Source organism: Ictalurus punctatus, chromosome 6 (assembly GCF_001660625.3).
Source record: "Ictalurus punctatus breed USDA103 chromosome 6, Coco_2.0, whole genome shotgun sequence".
NCBI lineage: Eukaryota > Metazoa > Chordata > Actinopteri > Siluriformes > Ictaluridae > Ictalurus > Ictalurus punctatus.
Genome location: NC_030421.2, coordinates 18,993,887 through 19,010,289, shown reverse-complemented (window position 1 = coordinate 19,010,289; position 16,403 = coordinate 18,993,887). Strand labels below are relative to the sequence as shown.

The window sequence follows — 16,403 nt, the reverse complement described above, 5'->3', positions numbered from 1 at the left end:
TAAACACTGGAAGTGTCTGCTCAGTTCAGCATGAGCCGAATGAGTCAGAGTCGCTGCACAGATCAGATTTCATTTAGCATGAGTAAGGCGAGCTGACTGACAAGACGATAGTGGAAGATTTGGTTTTAAAAGTTCTACGTTTAATATAAGTGAGTTTGTACTGTTTTTTTTGTTATGTTTATCATTAAGAATAACAATGAACCCACCATTCAAGCAATTGCTGCCAATTCAAAAGCGAAATTAGCTAAAATACCAGTGATACCGGTATTACCAGTCGTGTCACACTTCAATTAACCGGTGGGAAAATTTGCTCACTGTCACATCCCTAGTAACAGGTAAACCAGTTAAAAGAACAAGACCGCAATGAGAAGCTAGTCACACAGTAAAAGCATCAGAATCTTAAATCAACAATCTTTACCAAAGGCTGTCATTTTTTCTTAGAGAGGCATCTCAACACTCTGCACTGATGTCATTCTAAGGAGGAAATGTTGATGCTACATAGGCTACATCTGTGATTCACGGCATCCTTAAGTAATATTTACTGTCATGCAGTACATACCAGCGATATAATGTAAAGCATCAAAAATGCACCTGGTTTAAACACACTTTTACTAGTTTGAAGCTAAAATAATTAGATCTCCAGATGCTTCTCAAGAACCCATTTTAGGGCTTTAAACATGTGTGTTTTGTCATGAACATTTAAAGTAGGGCTGCACTTAATGAAATACACACACACACACACACACACACACACACACACACACACACACACACACACACATTATACAGTGGGGGAAAAAAGTATTTGATCCCCTGCTGATTTTGTACGTTTGCCCACTGACAAAGAAATGATCAGTCTATAATTTTAATGGTAGATTTATTTGAACAGTGAGAGACAGAATAATAACAAAAAAATCCAGAAAAACGCATGTCAAAAATGTTATAAATTGATTTGCATTTTAATGAGGGAAATAAGTATTTGACCCCCTCTGCAAAACATGACTTAGTACTTGGTTTAAAAACCCTTGTTGGCAATCACAGAGGTCAGACGTTTCTTGTAGTTGGCCACCAGGTTTGCACACATCTCAGGAGGGATTTTGTCCCACTCCTCTTTGCAGATCTTCTCCAAATCATTAATGTTTTGAGGCTGACGTTTTGCAACTCGAACCTTCAGCTCTCTCCACAGATTTTCTATGGGATTTAGGTCTGGAGACTGGCTAGACCACTCCAGGACCTTAATGTGCTTCTTCTTGAGCCACTCCTTTGTTGCCTTGGCCGTGTGTTTTGGGTCATTGTCATGCTGGTATACCCATCCACAAGCCATTTTCAATGCCCTGTCTGAGGGAAGGAGGTTTTCACCCAAGATTTGACGGTACATGGCCCCGTCCATCGTCCCTTTGATGCGGTGAAGTTGTCCTGTCCCCTTAGCAGAAAAAAACCCCCAAAGCATAATGTTTCCACCTCCATGTTTGACGGTGGGGATGGTGTTCTTGGGGTCATAGGCAGCATTCCTCCTCCTCCAAACACGGCGAGTTGAGTTGATGCCAAAGAGCTCCATTTTGGTCTCATCTGACCACAACACTTCCACCCAGTTGTCCTCTGAATCATTCAGATGTTCATTGGCAAACTTCAGACGGGCATGTATATGTGCTTTCTTGAGCAGCGGACCTTGCGGTCGCTGCAGGATTTCAGTCCTTCACGGCGTAGTGTGTTACCAATTGTTTTCTTGGTGACTATGGTCCCAGCTGCCTTGAGATCATTGACAAGATCCTCCCGTGTAGTTCTGGGCTGATTCCTCACTGTTCTCATGATCAATGCAACTCCACGAGGTGAGATCTTGCATGGAGCCCCAGGCCGAGGGAGATTGACAGTTCTTTTGTGCTTCTTCCATTTGCGAATAATCGCACCAACTGTTGTCCCCTTCTCACCAAGCTGCTTGGCAATGGTCTTGTAGCCCATTCCAGACTTGTGTAGGTCTACAGTCTTGTCCCTGACATCCTTGGAGAGCTCTTTGGTCTTGGCCATGGTGGAGAGTTTGGAATCTGATTGATTGATTGCTTCTGTGGACAGGTGTCTTTTATACAGGTAACAAGCTGATATTAGGAGCACTCCCTTTAACAGTGTGCTCCTAATCTCAGCTCGTTACCTGTATAAAAGACACCTGGGAGCCAGAAATCTTTCTGATTGAGAGGGGGTCAAATACTTTTTTCCCTCATTAAAATGCAAATTAATTTATACAATTTATCACATGCGTTTTTCTGGATTTTTTTGTTGTTATTCTGTCTCTCACTGTTCAAATAAATCTACCATTAAAATTATAGACTGATCATTTCTTTGTCAGTGGGCAAACGTACAAAATCAGCAGGGGATCAAATACTTTTTTCCCTCACTGTGTATGTATATATATATATATATATATATATATATATATATATATATATATATATATATATATATATATATATATATATATATATACACACACATACACAAAAAAAATTGGTTACATAAATATTAGCTTATAAATAAGTATCTATGCATTATTTTAATGGATGCACAAAAAAAGCACATATTAAACTACAGTCCTAAATTAATAAGAAAATCACACTTTCACTGCACCTCATGGTTTCTGTTATTTACTGCCTTTAGACATTATTTTACTCATGTTTACTTTGATCATACCATTTTAATCAGACATTACAGATCTTATCTGCGCTACACTGTACATCACCGCATCTACAATGTGAGTGAGAAGAAACGTGGCCTCGTTACAAATAGCTCACTCCCGTTATAATAAACGAGTTACACTGCAAGAGCACAAATACAACATATAACAACAATACACTTGAATTAAACACTAAACCTTTTAAACAACCATTTTCCCCAAGCTCTTGCACAGTGGAGCATTTTGGATATAAACATCAGTTTGCGCTCGTGCATTACTGCTGTGTTTCCCTGCTACACAAGCTTCGCTTTGGAAAGTTTGATCTTCTCTGCAGCGTTTATAAAATGCCACACTTTTTTCCTCAGTCACTTGACGATTATGCCTCCGTCTGATGGTGACTGAGGTCATGTTGGGTATAAAAGGTAACGCTGACAAAAAGTAAACTGAAGAAATTCATTGTCGTTGACTCTGGGTATCTGCTAAAGCTAGCGGTATCACATTATGTGCGTATGACATTATGTGCCACTGACTGGGAAACGGCTTATACTTCCGGTTAGTAAACAGACTGCTAGTCTTCCATGCAAGACAATATTACCTTTCTAAAATTCATACACTACATGGTAGAGTAAATAATGCACAGTGTAAGTGTATAGTATGTCATTTGGGACACAATTATTGATTAGTTGGTCTGTACTCGCCGACACGTTTTCGGAAGAGGAGTAACGCATTGAGTAAACGCAGCCCATGTCACACACAGACCGAATAATCGATTATAAGACCGATTTTCATGATCAATTTTTACCGACTAGTTGTTGCGGCTCTAATTTAAATCTCTATGAATTTGACAGCTATAAACTATAAGACACCACGTGTGTCCTTACCTATGCCCAGGGCTCTGCTTGGGCTGGTCTCTCGGCTGCAGCCCTGGCTTCTTGGGACCCTTGCTCGTTTGTCTGAGGGTGTAGAAGCCATGGCTGTGGTACGCGGGACTCTGCCATATGCGTGACCCAGCAGCTTTCCTGGGGAACTGGAACGGCTGCCAGCTACAAAAACCAAAGCCACAAGGAAAACTTGAGTCAAAATTTAACTTGCCCATTTTCTGTGCACGGCAGCCTGTGAAAATCAACAGAGCTATGGCGTAACCGTGCTACACATCCAATCACTTTCACATACACTTTCACAATCCAATGGTATTAAAATACACACAAAATGGCAGTGGACACAATTTTCACATAGTGCACTGATCTGTTTGTTTTTATTTAAAACCAGGATTTACTTGGACTGTAGGGAAGACAATGTGATTAAACAGGATTTGTACAGAAGCAATACAAACCAACTAAGACACAAATACACAGAGGCAATGAATAAACCAGGGGGGGAAAACACTAATTAAAATTAAATCTGATGACAATACATCAATCACAATAGCAGAAATAAAGACACAGTTTTCTGTACTGGTGGTGGGGAGGGGAAGAACTTATCATGGTGTATATGGTATGAAGAGACAAAAGCAAAGAAAGGCCATGCGGGGTGCTGATGTGTCAGCTTTGCACAAATGAATCTGGGAGCTTACCACCAGTAGGGTTTGCGGATCTGGATCCTTGTGTATAGAGGCACGCCAGAGGATAGGTGAAAAGTTACAAAAGAAGCTCAGTATGACGCGGTTATCCAGCATGCATCAAGCAAAATGTTATTCATACGTGCATTAGAGAAGTTACCTCTCAGAAGACATTACATTACTAAACTGAAAAGTACATTAAACATCTCAAATCTGGAAGATCATCCATATTACAATAACACAGAAAACAGCAGAGAGAGATTTTTTTAAGCCACGACGAAAGAAGCAGCATTTTATAAGAATATGCATTTTCTGAAAATGAAAATGGAGCTGATGCTGCCACATAATTGGGCATGGAGCCTTTTGAAGTGTGTAAGAGGTGAGAAGACAGTGCGGGAGCACTTACGCTGGGACTGAGATGCCACTTTAGCTCTGCTTCGACCTCGGCTGTCTGTGACTGTAGCGTTTGCACCAACCGCACTTCCGGAGCTTTGCCGTCTGGTTCGCACGCGACCTGCAAACAAAACAGGCAGAAAATATTGTGTTGGAAAGCAACAGAAAGAAAAGAGCAGAGCAGTATGGGAGGAAAACTGGAAAAAGAAGAAACAGGACTTTACGAACGAGAAGAGACAGACATTAAAAACAGGACAGGATTTAAGGCACAAAGATTCTGAATATAAAGTAGTTTAAGTAGCAGTGTGCGCATGCTTAGAAAACAAAAGTTTTTGTATATAGCTGAATATATGTTGTCAATGTGGGAAAGTGGCTAGTAGTTTGAAGAACGTTTTCAATCTAATGTAATTGTAATGCTTCAGTGATCTATAATCGTTTATAGAAAAGACCTCAAACAAAGTTTGACAAATGAAACAGGAAAAAAAAAAATTGTATAACTGAGGTAAATAGTCTAAATATCCTTGTAGCTCGATTTGAGTCTAACCTTTAGTACAGCAACCTCAGACAAACTCTCTAGTCCAAATAATAGTTCAAAGCATTAGGTCTTAAATGATAACAGTAAAATTTGATACAATACCATGGACAATATAACTCGAAAGCATTGTCCAAGTAATTGCGCAGCTTGGAGATATTTGGGACAAAAGCAGATCCCAATCAGAGGAAGTAGATTTCAAATCTGTGCATTGCTACTCATGGTCAAACCGTGGTTTCGGACAGGGTTGGGGCTCCATGCAGACAAGACATGCAGAAGTAAAGCTATGTAACTGCTATTAACACACAGGGAAAACATGAACACTGCCTATAGCCCTCCAAAGGACTGAGTTGAGACCAAGACACACACACACACACACACACACACACACAGATTATGCACACAAATCTTACCATCTATTTTACCAGGTGTACCATCTTTGGGGCAAAAAAAAAAGGCAGGGGAGTGAAGAGAGGAAGTATAAGAGGCAAAGGTTAGCGTCAGTTAGTTTGCAAGTGTGGAAGACAGGGCTGTAAACCATGACAGGGCTTGCGTGGAAGAGGAGGTAAAGAACTATTAATGACCGCAAGTAAGGAAAGATAGAACGAAGGATATGATTTCAGGTAACGGAATAAAATGGCACAGAACACAACAGGAAGTTCTATTAGATCCCACACAGTTAAGAAAGGCAATGCCTCAAAACAGATCTTAATAGTACGAAGTGAGTTACAGTGGAATAATAAATGAAACCACAATCTATTAAGTATAACGCTTCTCAGAAATGAAGCTAAAGTATTTTATATGGTGTGCTTGAAAGACCATCTGGCAGTCGGGAAATCATTTGTCGGGTGTCGTTTATGAATTTTCAAAAGCTACCCAAAACCATGGATAACCAAGCACAACGAATCCATGACGCCGATCGTTATTCGTTCCTCGTAAGAGCATGGCTTAATAGCACCTACAGTGGCCGTAAAGCTTTATTAATGGCCACTATTACCATAAAAGTCAGTGGTTTTATGGGCATTTCCATTAAAATTCTCTAATTAGGGTTGACAGCAAAGAAATGATATCTAGGTGTGCTAAGCTGATCGCTGTGCACTTGAAGTTTCGAATCTTACCCAGGGAGGCATAGGATCCTGGGGGGAGGGCTGCAGCTGAGCTGAAGGGGGAAGGAGAGGGTAGAGAGGGCACGGCAGGCATCCGGGACTTGGCACTGGCAGCGGCGTTCACGTCGACATCGCTGCGTGAGCGCTGGAGTGAGCCTGGGGTGGAGGTCGGTGTTCGGGAGCCCACCACCTTACCTATCAGATAAACAGGTTGTCGAAAAGGTAAGCACTCCAGATAAAATCAGATCTCACTGCGTTTACTTGAAACATAAAAGATACAAATTGTACGTTGTATGGTTCAGCGTATGTCGAAATTTAACACGGAGGCAATATGATGCTTACTTCTGGTCATGCTTCCTCCCATCACACTCCTCACAGAAAGTGGTCGACTACCAGGAAAAAAACAAACAATAAGAAAAGGTAAAAGTTTTTTGGTCAGTAACAAGAATAGTTGTGGAACGGAAAAGAAAGACAACAGACTACAAATCGGCAACGTTCAATAGATAAAAACATTTCTGAAAAAAACACTAAACACTTAGACAAATAGAGTAAGGATTCTAGTACACTATTACGCTAGAGTAAGAACAAATAAGCTGGCAAAGATGAGAATTTGGAAGCCTTTCTGGCAGTAGTGTGAGGAGATTAGTCTTTGTAATGGATTAGGGTAGACAGCGGTGCCATGGCTACAGAACGCGAACGAGTTGAATTCAAATCAGCAGACACGAGTTATTCACACGGGACTCCCTGGGCGTTGTTCAAAATTTAAACGATTACAGTCTTGTGTATTTCGTATCTTAAACGCCAAATGAACTGCCAGCACGATAGAGACCAAAAGATTTATGAATATTTTCGTTTATTAGCTGAACTTTTGGCCATACCAACATTTTGGTGATTAATGTGCTTACTAGTTTTGTAAACAGCAACCATGCTGATGTGATGATGCTTTTGTTTGCTCCAGCTGAGCAGTGCGTAAAAAACATTAGTGCGCTCGCTCCAGCACTCTAAGTGATAAATGTGGAACAATAATCTCGCTCTCTCTAAACAGACAACCGAGCAGGGTGCCAGTCGGAGATGAGATAATTGGCTAATAATCCAGCACAGGATTACTATGTTAACAACACACCAATCAATCAATCATGTGACACGTTCCTTCTGCCATGGCTGTGAAATTATAAAAGAGCAAACACATATTAGTACTGATGACAGGATTGGTTATAACCTCGGGTACATGTTAATCTTTTAAACATTGAACACATGTTCTTTAATACTGTGTCAAAAGCATGACACCTGTGGCTGGTTACTATTAGAGCTTTTTTTGCAGCACGTGCAAATAAAACGAACAAATTTCAACACAGGCAGCATGTTTATCAAAGGGTGTGTGTGTGTGTCTCACTTGAGGCTCTCCTGTGAGCTGGAGGAGGAACGGTCAGACTGAGGCAGTGACACTATACTGTCAGAGCTCTTCAGGTAAGATTGGATGGCCTTCTGATAGGTCGACTCCAGAGCCTGAAACAGGTGCTCAGCCTCTCGGCTGTAGTGACCATGAAATCCCCAATAACATCTGCGCACACACACACACAAAGAAATTATATATATGTACATCAACCATCAGATTTATAACGAACCTGGAACATCATGATACGCAAAACCAAATTAAAAGTTCAGACAAAGAGGCAGACTTACTTTCTGGCTATAGATCTGGCCTCCGAGTCAGCGTCATGAATTCCTTTCTTGATGGTCTCAGTGAGAACTGCGACATGCCTGGGATAATACGGAAACATGGTTAAAACGTACACCCAAAGCAACTGAAAACAGCTCGCAGCAGTGTCTGCTCTCTATGCTAAATAAAGTCTTTCAAGACAAGCAAGTCTGTATCTTTTGAAACTTCGTGGACCTGGTACTGGTCCAAAAGGAGCCCAAAGAGAAAGAAGGGAGAGTGGGAACCCAGCCCTCCTTATAAAAGGGCTCTGGGGAATATTGCCATGGAAACAGCAGGGACGCATGGTTGCTGCTCACTCCTGGCTCATCGATTAAGACTTGTGAAAAGACTCATTCCTCATCTGTTCAACCAAGATGAGTCAACTGAGACACGCCGCCTCGAGTTAAATGGCGCCAACACTGGGGCTGAGGAGCTAAAGTGGAGAGCATCGATAAATGCGCACACACACTACGTGTGAATGTAGATCATAAGAGTAAGGGAATGTTTTGTTTTTTGCACTCACCTCTCTAGTGCATGGGTCTGCCATTCTTGCAACAACAGGTCTAGAAATTCATAACACCGTCTAAAATGGAAAAAATTAATTATCCGTTTCAGGCACTTCTAAAATTTAGAGGAAAGAAGATTTAAAGTAGAATAAAACAATGTTTTGTTTTTTTAGGACCTCACCTTCGAACAGCTACTGATTTAGATGTGCAGTTACTGGTGATGATTGGGATAAGACGAGGATAGTGTGTATGCTAAGAATTGGAAGAAAGAAAGAAAAAAGAAAAAAAGAAAAAGTTACTGGAGTCCAAAATGTGTGGTGGTGTTCTTTAATAATGTTATAGCTGATTTCACACTAATTTGTTTAATGAAAAAGCTACCAAAATCTTTTATCAACAGCAAGAGAAATTTATTTGCATTAATTACAGATCATATGTGTGTGTGTGTGTGTGTGTGTGGGGGGGGGGGGGGGGGGGGGGGGGTCTGAGGAAGGTTTTTAGGAAACACTCACCCGTAAAATAAGACGAATAGCAGCCATGCCTGATGTGGCCATGACTTTGGCGCTGTTAGGCACGAGATTGAGCAGCGTGGGCATGATGGCCTCTGCTCCGTGGTCAAATTTGTTCCCGAACACTGAGGACAAATGTCTAAGAGGGAAAAAAAAACAACTTATCCATGGGCTGCTCGATTAAAGAGTCCAGACAGAAATGAATCAGGCAGATGTCTGGGTGAGACATGAAGTAAAACATGAAGTCGGTTACATATTCATCACCAAGCTGTTTTTTTTTCTGTTTTTTGACACAAATTTCTCCATGCTCCATTCATTTCAGTTTCACATCGTTACAAATACATTAAGATATGAAATAATTAAAGACCTGCACAGAAACATGTTCCATCACAGCAACCCACATCATGAATTTCAGACAGCTAACATGAGTTCTGACATGATTTGTTACAAGAATATTACAGAGCGTCTGCTATTAAAAAAAATTGAATACAGTAACACAGGTAAAAATAATAAACACCCTATATGTCAAAGGAGAAACATCAAAAGCACACAAACAATGACACAAACAGTGTCTCATACCCAAGAGTGATGCAGGCCTCCCGGACCACTTGGGAGCGCAAGTCTTTTGCAGATAGCTTGAAGGCACCTTCTAAAAGTCGAAGCTGCTGAAGGAAACCCTCATGTTCTGCGGCTCCTGCCAGGAGCAGCGAGCGTACTTTCTTCAGCTAGTGAAACGAGAAACACAAAAACTTTGATGCTTACAGTTTCTATCAAAAGCAACAAAGAGACTTGAGTGTGTCACTTACAGCAGCCACTCTGTGCTCCCAGTCATGTTTATCATCTGACAACACCTCCCGGATCTTAGTCATGGAGTCTTCCAGCTCTCTACTGGAATAAATCTGTCAAAAAGACGTGTGAGCTTATGGTTTCTCATGGATAACCCCATAGGGGGAAGAAAAAAAGAAAAAAAAACACTTTCCATCATAAGTGAACATTATTTTCTCCCAAATTTAGTCTTGGCCAATTCCCACCCACCAAATTAGGTCTCCCCTATCAGACGATGAGAACTACCAACCTGGGAGGGTGAAAGTTATCACATGCGTCCTCCAAGACAAACGCATCTTTTTGAATTGCTGCATCACGGGATAACACACCTGGAGGAGAGCACTATCTGAACCCCCAGTCCAAATGCATAAGCTCACAGACTCCCACAATTGTCTAGTGTCACTGTGCGTGATAGAGGAGATAGAGTATGCCACCCCCCTTCCAAGTCTTGGACTCTCAGCCATGAATGGCTGCGTTATCGAAAAGGGTTCGACCTTGCAATCTCTAAATCGCAATCTTCAGGACGAACACGTTTCTGTTGCAGCACTAAGCCTCCCTTTAAATGGTACTCTGTGCCACATGTATGTAACTTACCTGCACACTAGGGACATCTTCAAACGCCTTAATAAAATCTTCCTCGTCGACAGCTCCCGCACTGGCTCCCTCTTTCCCTGTGGAGAAAGATACAGAGAATGGGGTGCATTTATCATCTATTTAAACTCTAAATAATTTGGATCAGTGTTTTCACATGGCACAGTTCTTCTTCTTTGTGATATGTAAGGAATACAACATGACCTCGCAAGTCATCATAGGAAAGTTTCATTCCGTTTATACCACAGCAATCTGCCCAGACTAACCATTTTCAAGTATTAACAATGACATATTACTTTTATCTGCTTACAGTTACATTTAATGTTATGCAACCACCATAAAACAAGTCTCCTTTCAGAAAACTTTAAAGTTTTAGGTTGTTTTTTTAGCCGTTACTGTGGAACACAATAAAGATGTAAGTTGTACTACAAAATATAACCCAGTGGCCACTACTGTCCTCATCATGCTGTTAGAGTAAACGAATTAACACCTTCTGACTACGCAGATTTGGGACTTCAACTGACTTGTGTTACATGTTCATTAATGTATAACTGCAGCTACTGTGTTAAAGCGTTACACATGTAGTCCAAAAAAAAAAAAAAAGGAAACCCATACATGTTCATAGATGTCATATAATTTAAAAAGTTATGGTAAAAATTGTAATCTTTACTCTGCTGCACAAAAACACCACCACTCACACAATAATAACAGTGTATATGAATCCCTTAGCTTTGCAGAATTCTCAGTTACAATTTAGATCGAGGTTAAATCTCTACGGACGCAACATTAACTTCCGCTGACAGGATGACATTATGCAGAAATAAGGCAATAACATTTCAAACTCTAAGAGCCCAGAAAAGGTTGAAGAATTGTAACTCTGTGTGAACATTAATTCAATGTTCTGTGAGAGAGTTACCTGCAGCTCTGGGTGCTGAGGCCGAACTGGGTCGTCTCATTGAGCCCATGTTTCCTCCTCGCCTGCTGCCGGACAGACCTTTAGATGAAGTGGAAGAGGAGGACCTGCCTCCGTCCACGGAGTCCTCATCGTCAAAGTTCTTATCTGCACGAGAGAGGTACAACTTTGAGCCACATCTTATCAAACACTTTCACTGTTTACAATCAATTTGTGCTTTCATGAGATGTATTAAGATGGCAATCTGGAGATGCTCATACATGAGCTGATATATTTCGTCAAGAATAATAAAAAAAAAAAATCGCACTTTTTGTGTATGCTTAATTGACTAATGAGGCGGAATGTTGTAAATATGCCTCATTATTTTTGTTTTCATTCTTTTCTGGCTGTGGTTATTGATGATTCATTCAAACAGTGACAGAAATTCTTCATCATGAGTGCAACACCGAAATCAATAGGCCATGCAAAGTGCAACAGGACAGAACATTATGTATGTATACCAGTGTTCATCACAATAAAACGCCTCGCTTCGCTGTACATATGGAGCACGATAGGGCTGTTACTGAACAAGCGCAGGCCAATATATGGTATATAGCAGTTGCTCAGGCTCTTTTAATTCATGCACAGTTTGCATCAAAACAAATAAAATGAAATGTATAAATTACATTGATTAAAGAATAGTTCGAATAGTTCAATGGTGCTGTGGAGAGAACCTGATTTCCTGTTCCATGAATTGTAATTTAAGCAATGCTACAAAAATACTAGGTATTTAGTCCAGCATTTCCTGAAATTCTGCTTCAGCCTCAACCACAAATTGTCATTTTAGTGCCTTACTAGTCATTCAGACAGTAACAAAGGTTCTCCATTCTGTTAGGTTATCAACTGCCTTCAGTATCAGAACAAGACTACAGTATTTACTCATTTAGGACACAAACTATGATGTCGTTATACTTTGAACAGATGTTGATGATTCACTGCCACATGTGGCCAGACTGTAAGACCTTTTGTGAAACATGGAAGACTTCGAACACCGTACGGAAAGAGCTTGACATGAAATTCTTAAAGTAGCGCTACAAGTAGTGCACTTTATTCATTTCATCAAGTTCAGACATTTGGAATCAATTTCCAAAGGACTCGTGAAGCAAAATGTGCAAATGCTCATTTAAAACTGGCACAGCAATATAGAATGAAACGCAGAGTTGATTTATGTGCACGGACATTAGTGACCGAATGTAATTTTCCACATCGAGAGACATTTTGATGAGGCGTCCTAAAAAGAGCAAACACCATCAACCATATCAAATTCTGACTGAATCGCTCGAAAGAGTAGTTTATCAACTGGCAACTCAAAATGTAAAGCTGATTAATCTACACTAAAGCTGAAGTGAACTCCAAGCCCCAAGACCAGAGTAAGGATGAGCACAAATTGTTTAGAAATAAATAAAGGGTGTAGTGCAGTCAGGTTATCTTTCAGGAGGTGCGCACACAGCTTGTGCAGCGATTTGTAACATCTAACCGCAGTTGTGACATTTTTCTTGCTGACAAGCTTTGACTACTACAAATAAAGACCCGTGCTCTACAAGATATGAACGATGGATGTGTCACAGAAATTTTATGCAGGTCTTAAATCCGTAATTTACATTTGTTCATTTAGCAGACGCTTTTATCAAAAGCGACTTACAAATGAGAAAAAAAAGCAAAGCGATATATCAAGCAGAAAACAATGCAAGTAGTGCTAGCATATAAGATCCACTAATTGAGTTCCAGAAGAAGCAAAGTGCCAGAGTAAGGTTTTTTTTTTTTTTAGGGGTTAGTTAGGTGTACACCGAAGAGGTGGGTCTTTAGCTGTTTCTTGAAGATGGTGACTGCAGCCCAGATTGATTCCACCACTGAGGTACAGTTAGTTTGAAGGTTCTTGAAAGGGACCTTGAACCACGCTGACTAGGTACTACTAAGCGTCGGTCGTTGATTGATCGCAGTAATGCATCACAAGCCATACCAGGTTATTTTGCTTTATCAAGGTAATCATAAGCAAAACATAAAGGCCAAAAAATGTCCATTATATATGATAGAAAAGTTGTTCAGATGTCCATGAAAACTGTTGTTCTTGTAAAATATTTAAAAAATAATTAAAAAATTATTTTTTTTTCCAAAAAGATACTACTCCCTCTGCTGGACAGAATTTTTCAAAGTGCACTGTAATGATTAAAATCTATATAAAAAATAAAAGCATTACAAATTTAGCCTAGTTCCACATATCAAAGCAGCCCGGTCCCATTATACAATAGCAAGAGCCACAGTAAATTACATGCATACTAACAGTAGTTAAAGCGCTTATCTCTCTCCATTTCAGTGACAAAAGTAAAAAGGAAGAGCCATTAGCGAAACAGGAAGGAGATGGGCTTTCCTGCAGCATCCTTCTTTTGACAGTGATGGTACCTCCCCTTCAAATGCCAGTCAGAACTGAGAGCATGATAAGAAGCATGTAATTCTACCCCAATAAACTAAAAACGGACAAACAGGGGACATACTCGACGCACTACAACATCCAGAAAAATCTTGTCAGACAAAGCAGCCACACTGCACTAAGAAATACACATGAACTGCCAGAAGAACAGTTTTACTCTATTTAAAAACAACTTTTACAGCCTCCCAACCAAACCTGTTTGTTTAAGGGATCAGAAAACATCTGCTTTCGGTCTTTGTGTTCTTCTACTTCTCTAGAAAGAAGGATGTTATATATTCCTTGTGCTTATGGTGCTTTGAATATATGTCAAGTCTAGCTAGGTACCAGAACGCATTCACCAAAAAGTCCTGGTATTCTCTGTGATGTGGTAAGATGTACACAGAATATGATGATGAGCTAGGGTCAGGTCCAGAATGATTGCCAACTATGGTAAACACTGTAATTATGTTACGCTGAGTCATAAACTGCTGCCTTCAAGTTCATCAAGTTCTGTAATATTTGTTACACAGTACTTCCTGGAGTGAAATATTATTCTGTATTTTCCTTCACTGTGTCTGCATTTGAGCAAGAGTTTCCTTCACTGAAGAGAACATTCACCATGAAAAATGACGTTAACATGGTCATCGAGCTTACAACAACCCTATTCCCCACAACACACATTTACAAGAACCACAAACACCTGACATCAACGAACACATGAAATCATTTCGTTGTTCTAATCCTTACCTTCCCCTGTTGTCATAACGCAAGAGTCTTTTTCAATCATAAATCAATCAGACAGATGGAAAAGAAAACACAGCTCAGACTCTTTGGGAGTTTATCTCTGGTGTCCTGTCTCCCTCCCTCCCTTTCCTTCCTTCTGCTCTGGTCTTGTGACTGCACAGAAAACAAAAGCCACCGCGCTGTGCTAACGAAAAGCTGGAGCTATTAGGGCGTACTCACACTTGGCCTAGTTAAACCGTGCCCAAGCACGTTTGACCCCAAAGTCTGGTTCGTTTGATTAGTGTGATCACACCATACCATGCCCGGCCCACTTCAAAGAGGTGGACCAGAGCACGGTTTGGTTGGACTATACTATGGAACAGTCACGTAAATGACGTCAGTTCCGTCCTCGGGCACGTTTAGCGATCACACTGATGCGTACTGTACTTCAGAACTGACTTCATTGACACGACTGCTCCATTACAAACATCATGGCGGCAAAGGGAACACTTTGGTCTACGGCAGAGGTGCAGTGTTTACTGGACATTTGGGCAGACGAGCGTACACAGGAACAACTGGATACAACACACAAGAACTCAGACACCACCAGCCAACGTTGATCAGTGTTAACAGGTCTATCGCAACCTTTAATCTATAGGCCTGTATATGCTCTCTATTGTAAGTCTGTTATACCTGCTGTTATATTTATACTAATGTTTTTACTTTACACAGCACTGTTTATAGTGGAAATAGTGTCTTGACATAGTTACACTTATGTGTGCTATATATTTTAGTCTGTATGTGAACACACATTCTTTTTTACGTATTACCACTTCAGTGGTTCTGTTCTGTGAAGTGCTGACTTTTGACCACTGAAAGTACTTCAAGATTTTGCTTTGAATAAAACATATTTTGGCCTTTAGATGATGTTTTGTCTGTTATAAACCAATAAGGTCCACACTGTTCTTAGAATGGATACGAATTTATTGCCAACATCAGCCAAAAATAGCTCAACAGATTGGAGAAATATGAGCAGAATGCATCTCCTGAAGCGTTTGACTGTGTTTTCATGAAGACGATTCCATTCACGAGTCACATTTTCGTCATCAACAGCAACATCAATATCATCATATTCCTCACCATTAACTTCACAAAATTTGTGAAGCACACAACAGGCTGCAATGACCATGTTGATGTTGTTGATGTGGCAATCATACCTCTTCATTAGTTACTTTAGCATATAGCCTAATTATAAATCTGAATTATTAAAATGTTGCCTAAACTTCTTTAAGAGAGTCAATCGTAGATACAAAGCAAAATAGGGTTAGAAAAAAAAATATTTATGTTGAAGATTTCACTTTTTGCACCACAATGGACCAAGTAAGTTACTTTGAAGGGTCTGTGACATATCTACCCTTCACTGTGGTGAAAAAGGCATTTCTATGAATAAAACACATCTGAGAAACAGCGGATGTCACAGAGTGTTGTGGGAAAAGTGCACGATCCACCTTGTCCAAAACATGAGAATGTCTATATTAAGTGCTTCAAAGAAACTCGTAAGTGTATTAACACGGCTTGTCGTGTCAGATGCGTGTGCTGTTTAATGTGATCCAGACATGTTTTCTTCAGTGCAGAAATTGCATTTTTACATTCATATCCTTATCTGTAAATGTTAGAAATTCACGCCAGTATTTCCATTTTACATAAAGCCTCGTCCTGACAGCGAGCGAGTTTCCATTAAACTTCACTGACTAAGCGCGAGTCCACGTGTGCACGTCAATCAAACTGCGCACAATAGAAAGGAAGCGCAATAACTCTGACTAAAATATTCATTCTGAGCAAATATGTTGTCTGTGCTATATTTAGCTATATTTGCAAACAAAAGTAATTGTGTTTTGTTTGAGAGCAGTAACTGTAATGGGGTTATAACATGTAATTGC

General features: G+C 40.2%; 1 protein-coding gene across 12 annotated transcripts in view; it reads right to left on the bottom strand.

Annotated features, from left to right (window-relative positions):
* The window catches only part of clasp1a (cytoplasmic linker associated protein 1a), a 67,707-nt gene that overhangs the window by 23,539 nt on the left and 27,765 nt on the right, over positions 1–16,403 (bottom strand). For 11 of the 12 annotated variants that reach the window (XM_053680937.1, XM_053680941.1, XM_053680938.1 and 8 more), the window contains exons 9-21: positions 11,298–11,441; positions 10,385–10,461; positions 9,772–9,864; positions 9,545–9,690; positions 8,969–9,104; positions 8,641–8,711; positions 8,477–8,536; positions 7,938–8,015; positions 7,648–7,815; positions 6,597–6,643; positions 6,267–6,449; positions 4,630–4,737; positions 3,547–3,708 (exon numbers count right to left, since the gene is read on the bottom strand). In XM_053680937.1, the coding sequence (XP_053536912.1) occupies positions 3,547–3,708; positions 4,630–4,737; positions 6,267–6,449; positions 6,597–6,643; positions 7,648–7,815; positions 7,938–8,015; positions 8,477–8,536; positions 8,641–8,711; positions 8,969–9,104; positions 9,545–9,690; positions 9,772–9,864; positions 10,385–10,461; positions 11,298–11,441 (1,473 nt within the window). Of the gene's footprint in view, positions 1–3,546; positions 3,709–4,629; positions 4,738–6,266; positions 6,450–6,596; positions 6,644–7,647; positions 7,816–7,937; positions 8,016–8,476; positions 8,537–8,640; positions 8,712–8,968; positions 9,105–9,544; positions 9,691–9,771; positions 9,865–10,384; positions 10,462–11,297; positions 11,442–14,487 lie in introns of all 12 variants that reach the window. The other variant, XM_053680948.1, reaches the window with a different exon arrangement.